Genomic DNA, 23100 nt, shown 5'->3' with positions numbered 1-23100 from the left:
AACATAATCATCATTTCTACCAATATTCAAACTCTATAACATGGGAGTGCCATTCTGTGCAGCCCTGTTATTGCTGCTTACAAAGTACAGCCGTAATACAGCCATGTGTATGAGCCCTTAGCCCTGAGTCCTATGTTCAGATGCAGGATTTCTAGGATTATTATTATTTTTTTTTAATCCCTATCCTGTCTAATCTGATCTGCGAGAGTCCAACTCCCAAGAATCCAACCATTTAGCTTATTGAATTTCTGTATTTGAAAGGTTATTCAATTTGGCCGTAAAAACAAAATGTTCAATTGTGCTAAATAATAAGAGATTGGGTAAAACTTGTACTAAAAAGGACTTGGGGGGTACTGGAGGACAGTAAACTCAACTTTAGTGACCAGTGCCAGGCAGCTGCTTACAAAGTCATGGTATCAAGAGAGACATAGAAGCTAGTGACAGGAACAGGTTTTGCTTCTGTATAAATTAGTAAGACCGCATATGGGGTATTGTATCCAATTTTGGGCACCTGTATATAAGAAAGACATGGCTATACTGCAGGGGAGGATAACAAAGATAATTTAATTACCTACCTGATTAATTGGTTACCTACTGGTGTTCCTGTGTTGTCATGTTGGAATAAACAGTCTTTTATTTGCACAAGAGCTGAATCCGATCTACCTTTTTTCCATTTGCCACGCTGGTGCCATCCAGCACCTGAATCTGTGCTCCACCTGTCCATGGCGGGGTGAGCTGGACTTCTTTTCACAAACATAAGTAATGGTATGGGAGGATTACAGTACCAGGACAGGTTATCAAGGTTGGGATTATTTAGTCTAGAGAAAAGACATCTTAGGGCGATTTGATCACAGTGTACAAATATGAGCAATGCAACCTTTTTACCTCCTACTAGACATACTGGTATTGCAGGTCTGGGTTCAGTTTTCTGGTAAAAAAAAAAAAAAAAACAGCTCACCAACATGCAGAAAGATCCTAGAAAGAGTTTCCTCTGTAATGGCACAGGAAAAGGATGTTTAGGGTTCTCTGGCAATGATAAATATGGATATGTGTGTGTGTGTGTGTGTGTGTATGTATGTATATGTGTGTGTGTGTGTGTGTATATATATATATATATATATATATATATATATAATATGCAACATACTCAACGCGTTTTGAATCACGTGACTTTGCATGGTCATGTCATACAACCACTGTCATGTCACTGTCTTTATATCTAGTTGCAATGGGCTACATACACATTGATATGCCCCTTCACACTGGGCATGGCCCTCTGTAGTAGGGAGCAAATGGTCAGAGTAACAAATGTAAACCAGGAACTGTTCACTTCAGTCACCTGCAATCTGCATGAATGTCTCCTCTCCTGCAGTTTGTGTAATTCATGTGTAGACTGTACAGTACACAACTTGTCTTGTATAACATTTACTAGCTAGAAATGTAATTGTTGAAGATTTCAGGCCCGGTAAGGCTGCATTCACATTATGTTTGGGGCTTACGGCAGCCAGATCCGGCAGTGCAATTTCAAAAACCGCTTTGTGCTGTATCCCTGCTGGACCCGTGCTGTACTCCATTTATTTCATTGAGGTGACAGGAGTCGGCTAATGGCTCTAGTCAGCTCACTTTCCCACTGAATCTAGTTTTTGATCTGGACTATAAAGCGCAGCAGACCGCTATTTTCAGTTTGCTTTAAATACTGAATACACAGAGAAAATGAAACGATCAGAGCCTATAGCTAACTTCTGTTGCCTCACTGAAATGAGTAGAATACGGCACGGGTCTGGCAGGGAGGTTTTGAAATTCCCCTGTCAGATGTCGTATGCCCCAAATGTGGTGTGAATGCAGCCTTAAACTCATGTACATCATTTGAAGAGCAAAAACAATACTTTGTTTTGAATTTCAGAAACATTTTTTTTTCTCTCTTTTTTTTAATTTTTTTTTCCTCTGCACTTCACTCATAGAAACCAGCGAGAGATGCAGCACCTTGTCCAAAACAGAGTGCTCTCCAGTCTTTGGTATCATGCACCTTTACTGGAGTGGCAACTTTAGGAAAAGAACTGTTTATATACTTTGGGCTGAAATCATTACGGTAAGATACTTAATGTTTTTCTTTTATCTATTTAGAATCTATTTTATTAGGATTGTGAATTCATGGAAATTTCATCTTTATGGCCATGTGCATCCAAAATCTAAATTTAGAAAGTAGTGCAGTTAACACCATCTGTTACTATGGGTTGTATGGGGTTGAATATTGGGGTTATACTGTGATATTGTGCAAAAAGTGATACTTACCTTGGTTCCTTGCAGCTCCTTTTGGTCCCCTGCAAGTGTCCCATCCAGTAATTTCAGGTAGGGCCTTCTCTGACCTCTTGTCTTGGGAGAAGAGATGAGCAGTAGAGGACTGGAAGCAGCTATAACATTAGCTGTGGGGGACTGGGGTAGGTGGTATCACTTTTTTTTTCTTTTGCTCCAGAATACCCCTTTTATATATGATCATAATCAGCAGTGTCACTTAGTGATTGACAGGTATCTCTGTACGCATACTTATATGAAGGAAACTGTCAATCTTGGAGTGAGACCGTCGACTAGGGATTTCAGTCAGAATCACAATTCAAAGTGAAGCTTTTTTCGCACACTTTACATCAATCTCTTTAGCTTCCCCGGCTTTATAACATGATGCATTAGACTGCAGTTTCATAGTTACCATTTGCTTTTGACATCTGCCATTTCTTCCCAATGGTTCTCTACTGTTGCTAAGTTAGTTTTATTAACTTTTTATGACTATCTGAAAATCCAGAATATCTGGAAACTGCCTGTACCTGTAAAGCGTAATTGTCAGTTGGAAGAATTTTTGACATGTCAAAAGTTTAGGTTGCACCAGGCTCGGTCCTGAGACCCGTTGCGATTGCAAGTTATAACCCTGTGAAGCGCCCAGCAGCATGCTTTACTGCCTCATTCGCTGCATTAGATTCTATGTGAATGAATCTGGTTTGAATGACAGCTAAGTAGTGAGGTGTACACTGCTACGTACTTTACCCGGCTGTAACTCAATATCGCAGCGGATCTTAGGACTCTCACTACTCGTCTGTCACTCAATCTCAACTCATTCCCATAGACGTCCACATAGGCGTTCACTTGGTGCTGATTGACAGCACAGTAATGGAGCCTAGATTTCATGAATGTCTTAGACTTGTGTTCACACATAGCACACCTGTTATTAGTATTCTTGTGAAACTCATTGGTTAATAACTGCAAAGATCTGTGAGCACAGTGAAAACATGTAAGCAATGATCTATTGGTAAGTGAATATGTTTCAAGCAGTGGCTGCTAGTGACAAATACGTCGTCCAGGTCACCGTTCATCTCCACTCCATGTGATATATTGCTTATTGCGGCAGAGCAGCCTTCGGTTTCACCTTTATTTTGTAAAACAAACAAACAGCCTTGAAAAACATGTATCTGAGCGTCTGCAAAATGACCTTGGATAAATATTTAAAGATCAACAAAACTAGATAATTTAATAGTAAATAATTCACAGGTTTGAGCAAACACAAACACCAATACCTTGTTGTTTTTATTACAACTATACAGGAATAGGTGCAATGCATTTAATGGTTTGTTCAAGTGCCTTTTAACTTCACCTCTGCAGTTTACAGGACTCGCTGAACTTCTAGATCTGCAGCAACCTATAAATTCAACTTCTGTGGAAATAATTGACTTTATCATTATCTACAGGAGACATATATAAAATGTTAGGTAACTTAACCCATGTGCCTAGTGCCAAGAAAATGACCAGCTGATGAACGGGCCGCTGTTTTATCTACTGCTTGTACTTTTTCCCTATGTTGCTTGCAGCTATAATCACACTTAAACAATGTCCTGTTGTTACATTGTAGAGTCCATTTTGGAATGAATGGATCAATGCGCATTAATCCAGCAGAGAAAAAGGATAGACGTGGAGCTCCAGCGGCTTTGGAAGTGCAGCTCACCAAGGACTTGATTTGCTTCTTTGACTCCACAGTAGACGTCAGGTAGAGCTTTGGCTTTGTCAACTATTCTAATAGCTCTGTGGGTAAGAGGACATGGACAAAGGTTGTTGTTCACTTTTTTTTAACCCCTTAATGCCACAGACAGTTCTGGCCTTTTATGATGCAACAATTTTTTTAATTTTTTTTGTAGTTGTATGTTTAATGTTTGAATGCTCGGACAATATTTACTGTGGCATCTAAGGGGTTACACATCCACAGTTGAGGTTACAGCTTGCATGCTGCTTTATGGTATTTACTTCACAGCAGGACCGTATGTGTACTTTTTGCTTGTGTGGAATGGGTTTAAAGGGTAGTCCTGCACAATAATAATTTTGTTTTGTGTGTGTGTGTGTGTATATATATATTGTAAGGATTCCTCCTTGGGGTTTAGCTCCGGGATCGTCCTGGACACTGCCACGGGACACGTTTCCACTCAATAAATCTAGACTGTCTGGTCACTGACTACATATATTAGCATGCCCTGACTACTATCTGGTGAGCTACCCTCAGCCAGCATAAAACATGTGCCCCTGCAACCTGTTACTCACAGTTCACACCACTTCTTCACTTCTTGGACTGCTCACAGTTCGCTGTGTGTCTCCCCCTACAGCGACATGCTGTTACCAAGGGAGAGCCCCAACTATTCTGTTTCTTTTCCTTTTAAACACACTTTCCCTTCCTGATACCTCATTAATCAGGCCACAGGTGGAGCTTTCTGCAGAGGTAGCAAGGGAAATACACCCTTTCCTTGCCACACTGCCACATATCCCCCCCCCCCCCCCCCCCTCTGTTCAGACCACCGGGAAGGAGCACTTGTATTCAAAAGGCAGAGTCCAACTGCCTTTCCTTTTCCTTGAACAACTACATCCAACAGGTTTTGAGGCACTTGGCTTCCTTCATCAGTAGATTTTATCTGCACCACTTCAATGGTGCACCCTTCTTTCATTCGCACTTTCATCAGCCACCGAGCACAAGACTTTTGGTCACCTTTGACAAATTCCTTGTAAAAAGCTCCATTCATGTCACACCTTTCCCACACCAGGTTCTTCATCTTGGTCTGTGCAGTGCTCTGGACACTAGGTGCGGACAAGGCAGATGCTCCAGGCCTTTGTCTTCTTCTGTCACTGGTATGACCATTGCCCGAACTTTGCTGGTGGCCAACCGAGCCTGTATCACCCATTTGCAGGTCTTCTAAGTCATCCTCCACAATTTCAGGAGGCTTCCCTTTAATGCACTTGTCCATCTTCTCCTTGAGACGGACTCTTCTCCAAATTCTACTTCTGCGGACTTTCTTCTGATGTTTTCTGGAACTAATCCAGCGCCTCTCAGGGATTCTACCACGACCCAGTCTTCTATCACAGTGACCTCTTTTTAAGGACTCTGGTTTCTTATTATCCAGTTCTTTCGGGACACCAACCTTCACAGGCTCATTTTTAGGCTGACAACTCTTGGCTCCTTTAGGCAGTTTTTCACCTGCACCTTCAGATGTGTCACTGACTTTACTTGCAGATTCTGCAGTTATCTCTGTTTTAACTTCTACCTCAGAGAACTTCTCTGCCTCAGAATTTTCACCATCCAATGTCAATATCTCTGCAGCTTCAGAGGACTTCCCATATGGTTTCACCTCAGTCTCAGCTTCAGAGGACTTCCCATATGGTTTCACCTCAGTCTCAGCTTCAGAGGACTTCCCATATGGTTTCACCTCAGTCTCAGCTTCAGAGAACCTTTCATATGGCTTCTTCTCATGGTCTTCAGACTCTACTGTTTCTTGCGTCCATTGTTCAGACTCCGCCTTTTTTAGAGAAAGCATCCCTGTCTCCAGTAGCTTTTGCCCCACAAGCAGTTTTTCTTCTTTTACACGGACGGCTGTGGCTTTGGCCTCAGTTTCCATCTGAGACACTTTTAACCTCTCGTTAGCCAGTTCTACTATAGCTTGGTCTCTATTTTCTTTTAGGACCTTCATGTTCCCTTCCAGCTTTAAACATTTCTGCTGCTCACTCTTGAGCTTAGCAGAGTTCTTCTTCTCACTTTCCAGCAATTCTGTCAAGTTTTTGACAGTATCCTCCAGGGACAGCAGTTGTTCTCTCATCTGCTCATTGTCTTTATTCAGTTGCGCCATCTTGGACACTTTCTGCTCATAGACTTTTAGCTGAGCCTCTTGTTCAGAGAGCGGAGTACCCAGTGAATCCAAGGCAGCTGCGCAAGACTTAATGTGCGTTTCGTTCTGCGCCTCCAGGCTCTGCACCTTATGAGCCATTACCACTTTCTCCTTCTCCAGCTCTTCCATGGCTGCCAACCTAGCCTTATGATCACTTTGTAGAGCCAGATATGCCCCACACAGGACATTCACTTCTTCATCCTTGAATGAGATCTGCTTGGCCAGAATCTCCAATTCTCTCTCCTTGCTGGTCATAAGACCCTGGGAGCGGGACAGTTCCTCCTGCAGAGCCGCAAACTCACTTTTGTGGAGCTCCATATCTTTCTGCAGCTGAAGCTTCGCTTCCTGTTCGTTCTTCAAGTCTGCAAGCGTTTTTCTTTCTCATCTGTCAGGTGATGAACTACTTCTTCCTTTTGAGACAATTTAGCAGAAACCATCTGTAAGGTTTCTTCAAGGATCTGGATCTGCTCCCTTTTTTTTACCAAGACCAGCGCGATTTTTCCGAGATCTCTTACTTACAGCGGTCTCCTTACTCTCGCTGCTGGACCTTGAGACATTCTCTTGTCCTCTGACAGTCACTTGTCCTTGGCCTGTCTCTTCCTTCAAGCCAACTCTTTCAGACTCTTCTCCACCTTTAGGAGTAGTCTCCCCCTTTTCAAGGGTCTTGGCCACTTGGGCTTCAGGGTAGTTCCTGGACAGTCTCTCTGGACTGTCTCTCTGCTCACTGGCAGACTTCTCTTTCACTTCAACACTGTCTCTCTGCTGCCCAGCAGAAAGGTCTAGGGCTCCTGGGTCTGCAACAACATCTGGTCCAGTGGTTCGACCTTCCTGGTCACGATCCATCTCTGGTCCAGACGTGACATCTCCTTCACTCAGGACTCTGTCTGTGACCGTAAGCGCAGCACCCAGCTCCACATATACTCTCTTCAGTACTTCTGCATTATCCACAGACATCTCTGTAGCTTCTTTTCCAGTCACCTCTTCCAGATGACCGCGCAATTTCAACTCCCCTTTTGGCTCATCTTTATTCACAAGGTTCAGCATAGCTTCCTCTTTTCCAGTCTCATTCACTTCTTCCAGGTGACAGCGCAACTTTAGGCCCACCTTGGGCTCAACCCATGTTCCTGTACCTGATACGTTTCTGGTTTCACTGAAGATTCTGTTTCAGTCAGAGGCACACTTGTCACTTGAGTCGCTGGATCCTCTTGGACTTGACTCACGGTCTGGTCTTCAGCTCCCCCAGCAGTCTGACAGACCCCTATCTGACATATATCTAGTGACTGCTGACACTCCCCGTCCTCAGCCTCTGCTGAGTAACTCTCCACTAGTGTGTGGTGCAAGTCAAGTGTTGTGGGCATATCAGGTGTACCTGCTCTAGTCACCTGACAGTCTTCCCATAATTGCTGAAAAAATTGAAAATCCGTCCCCAGTACTACATCATACTCCAAGGAGGGCTCTATTGCAACCTTGTGACCTATAGTACCATAGTGAGTAGAAATACAGACATTAACCATTTTATAACACCAAATAGACATGATAGCGGGGTCTGGCTTTCTGCTGCTGGACTTTACCAGACTTATTACACATCTAGGGTCTAACAAAACTGTCATCTTTTTACCTTCCATTTCCAGCTCACACAGGTTTTCTTTTGTCCTGTCAGAGGTGGCAGCAGTATACATTACATCTGAACACATCAACATAAGTTTTCAACAAAAACATTATCAGATTCCACATGTTCAAAATTTACAGGACAGTTCATAGCACTAGGACCTAACTCAGGCAAAGTGTGTTTAGTTACATTTTCTCCCAGTCCTGCATTTAACATTTTCTGTTCACCAAATTTTTTCAATCCGATCTGCACAGTGTGAACAGTCTCATCAGTCTTCATGAGGCGTTCCCCACCCTCACATGATTTTGCAACTGGACATAGGTTGGTACCACCTTGAACACTGTTCACACAGACAACTAGGGAAACACCACCCTCCGCCTCAGCATTTTTATGCACAGTCCCATCATTCTTATGTACAGTCTCATAGTCTCTAAACAGGGCCCCCATAACCCCTGGAACAGTCTTACCAGAATCTCTTGCCGTCCAATCGGTTAAGGGCTGGCGCTGGACACCTCTCACCAGCTTCTCTGCTGCAGAACATCGCTCCACTTGCTCTTTAAGTAGCTCTGCAACCTTAAACCCAGCATCACTGTTAGGCTGCAGTGCACACTGTAGTCTTGCAGCTTGGCTTGCTCCCACTTGAGTCAGGATCTCTGTCTTGACTTTCTCATAGTCCCGTAAGATCTTTGGATCCAGTTCACAATGAACTTTTTGGGCCTCTCCTCCAATGAATCCATACACAAAGTTTCCCCAGTGCGTCTTGGGCCATGCCTCATGTGTAGCAATCCTTTCAAACTCTGCAAAGCTTGCTTCCTCTTGTGCTGCAGCCGTCTGCAACAAAGCACTTATCAGGACATCCATCTTGCAACACTTCAAACCTTGCAAACACAGCACAGTCCTCTGCCGAAATGTCAGCCGCTTGCCAACAAAATTTTCCGTTGCCCCTAGCAACACCTTTATACACAGTCTCAAAACGTAATCTGCACTCTGCAGGTGGCCCGTCCACCTGTCTCCTTACTTGAGAAAGAGCACCCACTCGCTTGGTGCGATCTGTTGCCCTTAGCAACAACTTCACCACAGGCTCAGTCCTGCTCTTGTACTCCACAGCTGGGCTCGTCCCACTGTCTCCTCTCTGAGAAAGAGTTCCCACTTGCAACATGCACGATTATTTTCTCTTGGCAACAACTTCACTGCAACTCTACCACTGGTTGCTCATAGCAACGTGTTTGCCCGCATCCATATGGAAAAAATGCCCTAGGGTAGTAAGGGGCCAAAATCAGACTCAATAACTAAACCCCAAGGCCGAAGCCCGGGGTGTAAACCCCTATTGCTTACCCCTTAAAAATTAACTTTTATTGATATTTATTAAAATATAATTCCCACAACAAAAACGATTAAAACTGACAACCATGTGATCCAAATATGTCAGTGGGTGCATCTATAGGATCAATGTCCTCTCAGGTACTAGGTAGCCCTGCAGTGGCTGCCTGTTAAGGGGATCACTCTGGTGTCGCTTAAAACATAAACACAATTGCCGCCTCTACATGTTTCGCCGCCTCCGCGGCTTTCTCAAGAGGCAATGGTGGCAATGGCAGCTGCCAAAATGGCGGAGGGGGTATATATAACCCATCCCTCTGATGTCATCAATATGGGCCCAGTCATGTTCTCCAATGTAATCCATTGTAACACACATTGCCGCTCGGGCAACCAATAAAATGTAACTTGTAATCAACGCCATCTGTATGCGAAAATAATTCACCAATGCGGGACCTGAATTACCTGATCCGACGGTCCCACGTCCTACTCCGTCATCAATTGATGTCAGCACTTACTACCGACATCATCAGGATGCGCGGCGCATGTCAGAAGCCGTCTACGGAGAACTTCAAACATCCGCCGGTCTGCTGGTCTGCGCCAATGTCTCCCCAGATATTCGCCGCGCATGCGCTAAAACTTAGAAAAGAACAGTGACTTGATGCTCTCTCATAGTTAGCAAAAACATGATTCTAAGTGCCCTAAATCAAACCCCTGCCTAGTATATAAGATACATACGACCAGCTCTTAAGAGTACCAATATATAGCTGTCAAGAGGGCAAAAGGAGAGAAGGGGGAGGAGGGGGAACATATAATCATTTATCTCACCGTTTAGTCACCTTGTTACAATATAGTCATTTGTCTCATCATTTAGTAACCTTGTTACAATGTTCCCATTCAAGAGGTGAATTAACAGAATACAGCGGGGTTGGTGAAAAGAAGGGAGAAATAGAGGAGTGGGGTATATAGTCATTTCACATTAGGCATATAACCTCCTTCTAATGTGCCAACTTGGAACACAATAAGTAGCGCGATAAGAATTCCAACTATTCCTCAAAGAATAGGGACTGACATTAAACAAAAAGGGGAGGGTTTATGACGGGACTACCGATACGAAATAAAATAGAATTATTTTTATTTAAGCATCTGAAGAGAGCCTATTACAGAGCTTGTCACTCAGAAAGGAATCGACTACTAACAGAAACAAGGGTAGTCGATACCTCTAAAAAAGTCAGATGCATTGGCACTTACGATGGCCATACAGATCAAGTTATGGCTGTCCTTAAACGACATTGGCATTTACTGGCAAGAGACATGGATCTCTTGCCAGTCATAGGCAAGACTCCGAGCGTGACATTCCGCAAAGGCCCTAACCTCAAAGATCAATTGGTACATAGTCATCTCAGAACTACAGCCAATAAGGAAAGTTGGCTACAAACTAGGACAGTGGGTATGTATACCTGTGGCCACTGTAACCTATGTCGTCATGTTCACAAGACTAAAGAAATAATTAATCCGGTAGATGAGCGAACCTATCAAATTAGGCAGTTCATCAACTGTAGCTCACATAATGTCATCTATGTGGCTAAATGCACATGTCCCAAAATCTATGTGGGAAAAACAACCCAAGAACTAAGGAAGAGGATCTCACAACACTTAAGCAATATTAGAACGGGTAAGGATACCCCCTTGGCGAGGCACATGCTCGCAACACATAATGGGAGATTGGAGGATCTTAAATTTGCTGGTCTTTGCCAATTAAAATTAGGACCCCGGAAAGGTAACATAGACACTCGCCTCTTACAAGAAGAGGCGAGATGGATTTGGCGACTACGTAGTCAGTCACCGTTGGGCCTGAATGAAGGTTTTTCTTTCGCAGCTTTTTTATAAAATAATAAAAAAAATGTTTTCAAACAAGTGCATATTATCAATTTCCCCAAATTATATTTACTAATTTTTGGTAGCAGCCGGCTGGCAACTGACCTAATAAAAATAAAAATAATTCTATTTTATTTCGTATCGGTAGTCCCGTCATAAACCCTCCCCTTTTTGTTTGTCAGTCCCTATTCTTTGAGGAATAGTTGGAATTCTTATTGCGCTACTTATTGTGTTCCAAGTTGGCACATTAGAAGGAGGTTATATGCCTAATGTGAAATGACTATATACCCCACTCCTCTATTTCTCCCTTCTTTTCACCAACCCCGCTGTATTCTGTTAATTCACCTCTTGAATGGGAACATTGTAACAAGGTTACTAAATGATGAGACAAATGACTATATTGTAACAAGGTGACTAAACGGTGAGATAAATGATTATATGTTCCCCCTCCTCCCCCTTCTCTCCTTTTGCCCTCTTGACAGCTATATATTGGTACTCTTAAGAGCTGGTCGTATGTATCTTATATACTAGGCAGGGGTTTGATTTAGGGCACTTAGAATCATGTTTTTGCTAACTATGAGAGAGCATCAAGTCACTGTTCTTTTCTAAGTTTTAGCGCATGCGCGGCGAATATCTGGGGAGACATTGGCGCAGGCGCAGCTGATTCCAGCAGACCGGCGGATGTTTGAAGTTCTCCGTAGACGGCTTCTGACATGCGCCGCGCATCCTGATGATGTCGGTAGTAAGTGCTGACATCAATTGATGACGGAGTATGACGTGGGACCGTCGGATCAGGTAATTCAGGTCCCGCATTGGTGAATTATTTTCGCATACAGATGGCGTTGATTACAAGTTACATTTTATTGGTTGCCCGAGCGGCAATGTGTTACAATGGATTACATTGGAGAACATGACTGGGCCCATATTGATGACATCAGAGGGATGGGTTATATATACCCCCTCCGCCATTTTGGCAGCTGCCATTGCCACCATTGCCTCTTGAGAAAGCCGCGGAGGCGGCGAAACATGTAGAGGCGGCAATTGTGTTTATGTTTTAAGCGACACCAGAGTGATCCCCTTAACAGGCAGCCACTGCAGGGCTACCTAGTACCTGAGAGGACATTGATCCTATAGATGCACCCACTGACATATTTGGATCACATGGTTGTCAGTTTTAATCGTTTTTGTTGTGGGAATTATATTTTAATAAATATCAATAAAAGTTAATTTTTAAGGGGTAAGCAATAGGGGTTTACACCCCGGGCTTCGGCCTTGGGGTTTAGTTATTGAGTTTGCCCGCATCCGACACCAATTGTAAGGATTCCTCCTTGGGGATTAGCTCCGGGATCGTCCTGGACACTGCAACGGGACACGTTTCCACTCAATAAACCCACAGACAACGGTTATTCATGCAAGCCTGGCACCTTGCCAGCTTTATTTAGACAGGTTGCAGGTAAAACAAAACATAACTCAGGAACAAACCAAAGTCCTAGACCGTCTGGTCACTGACTACACATATCAGCATGCCCTGACTACTATCTGGTGAGCTACCCTCAGCCAGCATAAAACATGTGCCCCTGCAACCTGTTACTCACAGTTCACACCACTTCTTCACTTCTTGGACTGCTCACAGTTCGCTGTGTGTTTCCTCAACAGGGTCCGTGTGTCTCCCCCCTACAGCGATGTGCTGTTACCCAGGGAGAGCCCCACCTATTCTGTTTCTTTTCCTTTTAAACACACTTTCCCTTCCTGATACCTCATTAATCAGGCCACAGGTGGAGCATTCTGCAGAGATAGCAATGCCACACTGCCACAATATATATATATATATATATATATATATATATATATATATATATATATATATATATATATATATATATATATATATTATTTTTTTCGTAAAAAATTTAAACAAGTGATACTAACCTACCATAGTCCCCAGTAACTGCTGTTTCAGAGACTTCCAATCACCCATTGCACAATGCTTCTCTCAGCTTCCGAGACAAGGAGCCTGAGCAGGACCTACCTACTCAGCCAATCACTGTATGAGATGGAACATCGCTGCAGCCATTGATTGGCTTAGTGAGCCACTCTTTCTCTTAATCTCGTTTGGAGACAAGTAGTGGAGAATGGGAATGCTCTGGGGGTGGGGATAGGGGTAAGGTAAGTGTTTCGCGTAGAATGATTAAGTAGGCATACCCCTTTTTAGTGTTCTCAAAAATGTTCAGTTGGGTTACATACAATGTAAAGTAGTGAGTGCACAGAATGTATAACCATGTTTAAAGGGGTTATCCAGGAAAAAACTTATTTTGATATATCAACTGGCTCCAGAAAGTTAAACAGATTTGTAAATTACTTCTATTAAAAAATATTCATCCTTTTAGTACTTATGAGCTTCTGAAGTTGAGTTGTTCTTTTCTAAGTGCTCTCTGATGACACGTGTCTCAGGAACCGCCCAGTTTAGAAGCAAATCCCCATAGCAAACCTATTCTACTCTGTGCAGTTCCCGAGACAAGCCGAGATGTCAGCAGAGAACACTGTTACCAGACACTAAACAACAACTCCACTTTAGCAGCTCATAATTATTGAAAGGATTAAGATTTTTTTTTTTTTTCAACAGTAAGTGTTTATTGAAATATTTTTCCAATACAATACATACAGAAAGTCTGCAGGGAACTATAGCATTATGATCATGTCGATAAGTCAGTAGTACTAAAAGTAATGAGAACGCTCAAATGACATTCAACACAAACGATAGAATGGCTGACAAGAATACAGTCAATACCCACTTAATGCAACCAAGGTTATGTCACATAGATCTGTTGTTAAATGTAAGGTAGCATTAAGCAACCGCACAATCATATGCTATATAAACAATTCGACACATATGTAAAGTAGAGAAATAGGAAAACAAAGGGAGGAAAGAAAAAGAAAAAAGGGGGGGAGGAAAGGCGGAGAAAGAAGGAAGGAAAATGTACAGGCAAAGTAGATCTTACCTCGTGAGCTGGGGCGACACCACCGGAGAAGGAAGTCATGTGTAGATAAGTGAGTGTGATTGAACGAGATGGAGAGAATGTCAAGGGCATGTGGGTGTAGGGGCTGTAGAGTCAGTGCCTTCCAGATGTTGGGTTCTAAAGTCAGGTGAGGCCATATATGTCAGCCATGGGGACCAGGTGGTGTGAAACTGATTTAGGTGTCTTCTGGAATCCGCCAGAAGTTCCTCCATGCGACATATGTGGGATACCTCGGTCAGCCAGGACAAGAACGTAGGAGTGGAAGAGGACTTCCAGAGGCGGGGTATAACCGTTCTGGCTGCGATCAATAGGAAGTGTGCCAATTTAGTGGGGTAGCGGGGTGCAGGATAGGGGAGCACAGACAGCAATGTGGCGTTCAGGGATTTAGTGATAGGGAGTGAGATCAGGCGGGTGATAGCTTCCAATAGCTGGGACCAAAAGGAGTCTAAGACAGGGCATGTGAGCCATATGTGCGACATTGTCCCTCCCTGTTGTCCACATCTCCAACAGATGTCTGGAACGGACGGGTAGATGCGGGACAACAGGGTGGGCACTCTATACCACCTGGTAAGAATCTTATAGTTAGTTTCCTGGGCTTTGCTGGAGATGGAGGATTTGTGGCAGAGGGTCAGAGCTCGATTCCAGTGTTCATCTGGGATACTTTCCTGAATCTCAGCTTCCCAGGCAGATCGGAAGGGCAGTGGCTGCAGTGCGTATGTGTCTAAAATAAGGCCGTAGACAGTACTAACAGCGTGCGATATTGAAGAGGAGGACACACATAGAGACTCAAATTTTGTGAGCGGATGATGCAGCGCAAGTGCGCGATTATGGGAGGTGTAAAAATGTTTTAGCTGATTGTATCGGAATATATGGAGTGTAGAGCAGGGAGTCCCCTCTGTGATGTCAGAAAGAGATTTCAATCCCACATCTGTCATGAGGGAGTGAAAAGACGTTCCCATGTCTCTGGAGTATGTAAGGAATGTACGCGAGTTCAGTGCCGGGGGGAATGCTGGGTTCCCAAAGAGTGGTGTGAGCGGGCCACCTGGGGAGTATAGGTTCAGTTTCTTCAGATACGAGGAATGAGCCCGAAATATGGAATTTAATATCGGAGTGACATTCCCTGGTTTGCGAAAGGCGGGGGGCGTATCGACCAGCCACAGTATTGACAAGGGGTCAACTCCACTGACCCTACTCTCTAGAGCCACCCACTGCTTTTCATTGCGGCTATGGCAACAATCAAGCAGTCGTGTGAGGACTGCCGAGAGGTAATAAGAGAGACAGTCGGGCATGGCCAGGCCGCCCTCCGCCTTCCGACTATACAAGACACTTCTAGCTATCCTGGGACGTCGATGAGACCAAACAAACTTCGACTGCAATGCTGAGACCTCCTGGAAAAAGGACCGGGGAACATGGGTGGGGATGCCAGAAAACAGATATAGAAGTCGCGGTAAAGCGTTCATTTTAAAGATACTGATTCTACCCAACCATGAGAAGTCCCTACGTTCCCATCTTGCCAAGTCTGATCTCAATGAGTGCAGGAGAGGGGGAAAATTGAGCCGGAAAGTGTGGGACAGATCTGACGGGACCTGGACACCCAAGTATTTTAGGGATGTCGTCTGCCATTTAAATGGATAAAGGGTCTTAAGTAGGGCCAGTGTTCGGGGCTGGAGAGTAATATTCAGAGCTTCACTTTTCGTGGGGTTTAGCTTGTAGTTACTATAATTGGAGAAGCGACGAAGCGTTGCCACGAGGGACGGCAGAGTAGTAACGGGGGAGGATAGGTAGAGGAGAATGTAGTCAGCGAACGCCGAACACTTAAAATGGGAAGGAGGCAGGGCAAGGCCCTTGATGTCAGGGTTCTGACGGATATCTACCAATAGATGTTCCATGCATAGAACATATGAGAGGGGGGATAAAGGGCAACCCTGTCTCGTCCCATTATAAATGTCAAACATATCTGATAGACAGCCATTTAGCCTGATCTGGGCTTGGGGGTTAGTGTAGAGAGCCATTATCCTATGGCGCATCACCGGGCCCAGGCCAATCTGGGTTAGGGTGGCCGCTAGAAACTCCCAGTCCACCCGGTCAAAGGCCTTCTCCGCGTCGAGAGAGAGCAAGAACAGAGGGATTTGCAGCTGCCGGGCACAATGCACCATGGAGAATGTTCGTAAAGTGTTATCTCTTGCCTCTCTCCCGCGGATGAAGCCCACTTGATCCGGATGGACAAGGGAGGGCATATGGGGTGCCAACCTATTTGCAATGAGTTTGGCATATAGCTTAGCATCAGTATTAATCAATGATATGGGCCTATAGCTGGGGCATAGGAGGGGGTCCTTTCCCACTTTAGGTATAACTGTAATAAATGCCCGAAAGAAAGAGCTGGGCAGTTGGGTGTTACCTGAGACATCATTGAAAGCAGAAAGTATAGGTGGCGATACGACATCTTTGAGGACCTTGAAAAATTTCGCCGTATAGCCATCCGGGCCAGGACTCTTGCCCGTCGGTAGAGAGGAAATAGCTAGGTCCAGTTCCTCCAGGGAGAATGGTCTCTCAAGTGCTTCAATGGTGTCCGAGGAAAGGGTCGGGAGAGAGGTATCAGCCATGTATTGCGACAGGGATAATAAGGGTGGGGAGTGAGCTCCAGGGGACAATGAGGGAGGTTTAGGCAAATTATAAAAGTCAATGTAGTAGCGTCTAAATGCGTCTAGTATGTTTGGGGTGAGATGTGTGACCGGACCCGTCCGGGGCTGAATGGCAGGGACAAACAATGTGGATCTCTTATTTCTCAAGGCATTCGCTAGGAGCCTACCTGATTTATTTCCCCACTCATAAAAATGTTTACCCGTGACCTGTTTATAATATCGATGCTTATTGTTGATGAGTTCTAGAAGGTCATGACTGACTTTTATAAGGTCCCAGTAAATCACATCTTGCTGTGATTTCTTGTGTTGCGTTTCGAGGATGTGGAGACGTTGAAAAAGCTGCGTAGCTTTAGCCGATGCAGCCTTTTTCAGTCTTGCCCCATGCTTGATGAGCACACCTCTCAAGACACACTTAAGGGTCTCCCATTGCACCAGAGGAGGAGAGGGGTCATTTAAGTGATCGATCTTAAAATTATTGGACGTCTCTTGAAGATCCTGTAGACACAGGGCGTCGAGCAAGAGCGATTCATTTAATCTCCATGAAGCCTGGGGTTTGACTAAAGAAGGAAGCACAAAGTTACCTAGGACAGTGGCATGGTCTGAAAGAGTGACTACTCCTATTTCTGCAGAACGGAATGTTGGAAGCAGGAAATGGGAGCAGAAAATATAATCAATCCGGCTGTAGGATTGACAGGGGTGGGACTAGAAAGTATAGTCTCTGCCCTGGGGGTGTAAGGCTCTCCACACGTCGGTTAATTGCAATGTATGTAGTTTTTGCCTCAGCGCACGGAGCTTGCTATGGGGGATAGAGGAACGGCCAGATGTAGTGTCAACGGTGGGGAAAAGGGCCAAGTTAAGATCTCCACAAAGGAGAATAGGTCCCAAAGCAAAAGCGTAAATTTTATAGTAAAATAAGTGATGTAATTACAAAGTACAATTCATGATGCAAAAAACAAGCCCTCATATGGGTCTGTGGATGGAAATATATAAGAGAGTTATGATCTTTAGAAGGCTAGGAGGAAAAAACAAAAATGCAAAAATAAAATTGGTCTGGTCCTTAAGGCCAAAATGGGCCTGGTCCTTAAGGGATTAATATTGCTGTCTCTTAAAAAGAAAAAAACACATTAAAGCCATTAATTTATAAACTATGGTAGCAAATGTGAGTACACCCCTAAGTGGAAATGTCCAAATTGGGCCCACTTAGCCATTTTCCCTTTTCTGTTGTTGTCGTGACTCATTGGTGTTACAATGTGTTGCTGTCCGCCACGGCCAGGGCTGTGGAGTCGGAGTCAGACAAAATTTTGGGTACCTGGAGTCGGCAAACAATGCACAGACTCAGACTCCTACTAAATTTAGATTGGAATAAATAAAAATAAAAAGCAAGTTTAAATGTCCCAATTCACAAAAAGTTATAATTAATGAATTCTCTACTATAAGAATAAAGATCAATGCATGCAGTGCCTCATGTAACCGCAAAACGAACACGTTAAGTGACATTTAAGAACATGAAAAGCATGCTTCTTCACAATTTGGCATACAATGCACAATTAGGAGCGGCAATACTTATACTTTCCATAGTGTTGTGTCCTGCTGTTACAGGGAACCCATGGGTAACCTAGCCTCTCACTGATAAGGAAATATGTTTTTTGCAGGACTAGAGACACTTGTGTGAAGGGAATGGAGGGTCAATATTTCAAGACTGAAGCTGTAAACCATTGGAAAAACTGCTGCCATTCAGCTAAGGCTCTGCCCCTAGACATCACGAGGGGTGGAGCCGTGATGTAGTGATGCTCCGGCCCCTGTATCGCTCGTCATTACGCACAGAGCGAACTCGCTCTGTGCAGTAATAGCGCGGTGCCGCATCGGCGATCCCGGGGGTCCCCAGCAGCGGGACCCCGGTGATCTGACATCTTATCCCCTATCCATTGGAAAGGGGATAAGATGTCAGATCGCCGGGGTCCCGCTGCTGGCAACCCCCGGGAACACCGCTGCGGCACCGCGCGCTCATTACTGCACAGAGCGAGTAATGACGGGCTATACAGGGGCTGGAGCATCTTTACATCACGGCTCCGCCCCTCATAATGTCACGGCCTACCCCCTCAATACAAGTCTATGGGAAGGGGCGTGGGGGTAGTCACGCCCCCTGCCATAGACTTGCATTAAGGGGGTGGGTCGTGATGTCACGAGGGGCGGAACAATGATGTCACGCTGCTCCATCCCCTGTATAGCCCATCATTACGCACAGAGCGAACTCTCTGTGTAGTAATGAAAGCGCAGTGCCGCAGTGGCGATCCCGGGGGTCCCCAGCAGCAGGACCCCAGCGATCTGACATCTTATCCGCTATCCTTTGGATAGGGGATAAGATGTCTAGGGGTGGAGTACCCCTTTAAACTTGACTATGGGATTCTACTAGGGAAATCATGTTTTATAATAAATGCCCCTTACTGGATCCTCCCACTGCCCTATCTTCACCAGCAGATTAGCACACAAACTGTTCAATACAGTAGACTGTTGGCTTCCCAGCCAGTAGTCCTGTGGTAATGACATGTATGTTGCCTTTCTTTCCTTCAAGGAATGTATAAAATACATTCACATATTAATACAGAGGAGTCGGAAGCAAAGAAAACTCCGGAGTCGGAGTTGGAGTCGGAACATTTATCTACCGACTCCACAGCCCTGGCCACGACCCCTCACATAGACTTGTATTGAGGAGGAGGAACGTGATGTCACAAGGGGGCAGAGCCGTGATGTCACGATGCTCCGGCCCCTGTATCTCCCATCATTACATACTGTGCAGTGATGACAGCGGGGTGTCATAGCCGATATCCCGGGGGTCCCCAGCGGCGGGACCCCCGCGATCAGACATCTTATCCCCTATCCTTTGGATAGGGGATAAGATGTCTAGGGGCAGAGTACCCCTTTTTAATGCCCTGATGGCTAACCACTTCATGTGTGAACTAATCAGTAGAAAATCACACTCTGGGTCCTGTCTTTGAATGAGAACAGAAGCACCACAGTAAGACTAAATGGATGAGGATCCCTTAAAATGTAACTAGTCCATCCTGAAAACTCTTCAATAAATGCTGATAAAGGTCATAGGGAGGAACCTTAATTGAGATATTTTCTTCCTGTGTCTAAAGACCTGATTATACGATGTAGTGAGGGAAAAGATGGGTATTATAGGTGAGCTTTAAAGGAGAGGTATTGGAAGAGCAAGTTTTGGAGCTTGCTTATACTGTGAATTAAAGGGTACCTGTCATAAGAAAAAGCTCAAGGCTTACCCAGCAGCAGTAGAATATATTGTTTGTTTTTGTTTAGTTTTTTGTTTTTGTGGCATTTTTTTTTTTTACCCTTAACCCCTTAAGGACCAAGTCCATTTTCACCTTAAGTACCAGAGCTGTTAGGTTCGACCCCAAAGGTCGAGACATCTTCTGTCGGTGGATGCCCAATTAATGGGTGGAAGGCTTTTAAGGGGCTGCAGTCTCCCTACTTTCCTCCCAATGCCACCCTGCCACTCAAATCAAGACACAGACATAAGTGCTGTCTCTAAGCCGAGGGCAGTACAATATTAGAAGTAGAGCAGGAAAAAACCCTCAGGTATGGCGCTGCAGACTCTTGTAGACAGATGAGGCGGATGCCAAAGGTAATAGGAAAGTCTTCAGCAGGACATTTTATTAAAAAAAAAAACAATAAAATGGACGATTACGCGTTTCGGGAGGATCCCTCCCTTCCTCAGATCACGATCCTGATCTGAGGAAGGGAGGGATCCTCCCAAAACGCGTAATCTTGTCCATTTTATTGTTTTTTTTAAATAAGATGTCCTGCTGAGGACTTTCCTATTACCTTTGGCATCCGCCTCATCTGTCTACAAGAGTCTGCAGTGCCATACCTGAGTTTTTTTTTCCTGCTCTACTTCTAATATTGACTCCCAGGACGACTTGTTTCCTCCTGCAACCCATCGGCATAGCAGCGACTCGCACTACAGTACCCAGATTATATCGTGGGTGATATGCTTTTTCTGCATAGATCTCAAGGTGAGCGGCCATCTATAAACCCCGTGGGGTTGCCCCCCCCACCCACCACCCGATCTATTGAGGGTAAATACACGAGGCGCCGTCCGTCGGTCCTTTCTTTTCTTTTCTCTACAGAGGGCAGTACAAGTCTGACCCTCTTCTCAAGTGTATTTTCTTATGTACTTGATTTTCAATATGGCATGCGCAGTAAACTTTACATTGTACAAACACAGGAAACCATAAATCATTTGCATAGTCAGCAGAAACTTGGATACAAACATACATAGCTTAAGCTGAAATATAATGAACCATTGTTTCAAGGACACATATGTGGTAGAAAAAGATAAAAGTTTCTGCATCCTGCGTCCTTGAAGATAAGACGCCAATCGTCTCTAGTCCATAATTCAGGAGTTATGTAGAAAAAACAAAAATGATAGAATGCAGTCACTTAGACCGAGAATATGAAGTCTTTCAATTACAAAATGGAGTTTCTTCTACCCAATTTCATCAAGTGTTTTTTGCACATCTGACCACTGTTACTTTAAGCGTTAATAACTCTAGGATGCTTTTACTTTTAATTCTGATTCAGAGAGTGTTTTTTCGTGACATATTCTACTACAGTATATGCAATTTTCCAATTTTTCACAAAGTTTTCAAAATAGGAATTTTTCAGGGACCAGTTCAGTTTTGAAGTGGATTTGAAGGCCCTTCATATTTAAAATACCCCACAAATGACCCCATTATAAAAACTAAACACCCCAAAGTATTCAAAATGACATTCAGTAAGTGTGTTTACCCTTTAGCTGTTTCACAGGAATAACAGCAAAGTGAAGGAGAAAATTCAAAATCTTCATTTTTTACACTCATGTTCTTCTAGACCCAGTTTTAGAATTTGTACAAGGGGTAATAGGAGAAAAAGCCCCCGAAAATTTTTAACCAAATTTCTCTCGAGTAAGGAAATACCTCATATGTGTATGTCAAGTGTTCGGCAGGTGCACTGGAGGGCTCAGAAGAGAAGGAGCAACAATGGGATTTAGGAGAGTGAATTTTGCTGAAATGGTTTTTGGGGGGCATGTCACATTTAGGAAGCCCCTGTGGTGACAGAACAGCAGAAAACCCCCACATGGCATACCATTTTGGAAACTACACCCCTCAAGGCACGTAACAAGGGGTACAGTGAGCCTTAACACCCCACAGGTGTTTGACGACTGATCGTTAAAGTCCGATGTGTAAATGAAGAAAAAATAATTTTCACTTAAGTGCAGTTTTTTCCCAAATTTACAATTTTTACAAAGGGTAATGGGAGAAAATGCTCCCCAAAAATTTGTAACCCCATCTCTTCTGAGTATGGAAATACCCCATGTTAGAACGTAAAATGCTATGCAGGTGAACTACAATGCTCAGAAGAGGAGGAGTCACATTTGGCTTTTGGAAAGCAAATTTTGCTGAAATGGTTTTTGGGGGGCATGTCGCATTTAGGAAGCCCCTATGTGAAAATGAAAAATTTAGGGTAACACCAGCATTTTCTGGATTTTTTTTTTTGTTTTTCATTTTCCAATCCAACTGTAATGGAAATTCTTCAAACACCTGTCGGGTGTTAAGGCTCACTATACCCCTTGTTACATTCCGTGAGGGGTGTAGTTTCCAAAATGGGGTAATGTGTGGGTATTTTTTTGTGTTTGCCAGAACAGCTGTAAAATCAGCCACCTCTGTGCAATTCACCAATTTTGGCCTCAAATGTACATAGTGTGCTCTCACTCCTAAGCCTTGTTGTGCGTCCGCAGAGCATTTTACGCCCACATATGAGGTATTTCCGTACTCAGGAGAAATTGCGTTACAAATTTGGGGGGGGGGGGGGTGTCTTTTTTTCCCTTTTACCACTTGTGAAAATAAAAAGTATGGGGCAACACCAGCATGTTAGTGTAATTTTTACACTAACAGGCTGGTGTAGCCCCCAACTTTTCCTTTTCATAAGGGGTAAAAGGAGAAAAAGCCCCCCAAAATTTGTAGTGCAATTTCTCCTGATTACGGAAATACCCCATATGTGGCCCTAAAGTGTTTCCTTGAAATACGTCAGGGCTCCGAAGTGAGAGAGCTCCATGCGCATTTGAGGAGTAAATTAGGGATTGCATAGGGGTATTCTACGCCAGTGATTCCCAAACAGGGTGCCTCCAGCTGTTGCTAAACTCCCAGCATGCCTGGACAATCAGTGGCTGTTCGGAAATGCTGGGAGTTGTTGTTTTGCAACAGCTGGAGGCTCCGTTTTTGGAAACGCTGCCGTACGATATGTTTTTCATTTTTATTGGGGGGGGGGCAGTGTAAGGGGTGTATATGTAGTGTTTTACCCTTTATTATGTGTTAGTGTAGTGTTTTAAGGGCACATTCACACGGACAGGGGTTTACGGTGAGTTTTCCGCTAGGAGTTTGTGCTGCGGCGAAAAA

General features: G+C 44.1%; 1 protein-coding gene across 1 annotated transcript in view; it reads left to right on the top strand.

Annotated features, from left to right (window-relative positions):
- The window catches only part of NEIL3 (nei like DNA glycosylase 3), a 73259-nt gene that overhangs the window by 20173 nt on the left and 29986 nt on the right, over positions 1-23100 (top strand). The window contains exons 2-3 of the mRNA XM_056560567.1: positions 1962-2089; positions 3896-4030. Coding sequence (XP_056416542.1) covers positions 1962-2089; positions 3896-4030 — 263 coding nt within the window. The remainder of the gene's footprint in view (positions 1-1961; positions 2090-3895; positions 4031-23100) is intronic.

Source organism: Hyla sarda, chromosome 1 (assembly GCF_029499605.1).
Source record: "Hyla sarda isolate aHylSar1 chromosome 1, aHylSar1.hap1, whole genome shotgun sequence".
NCBI classification, from domain to species: Eukaryota; Metazoa; Chordata; class Amphibia; order Anura; family Hylidae; genus Hyla; species Hyla sarda.
The sequence above is the reverse complement of the archived record's forward strand: the minus strand, read 5'-3'. Positions and strand labels throughout refer to the sequence as shown.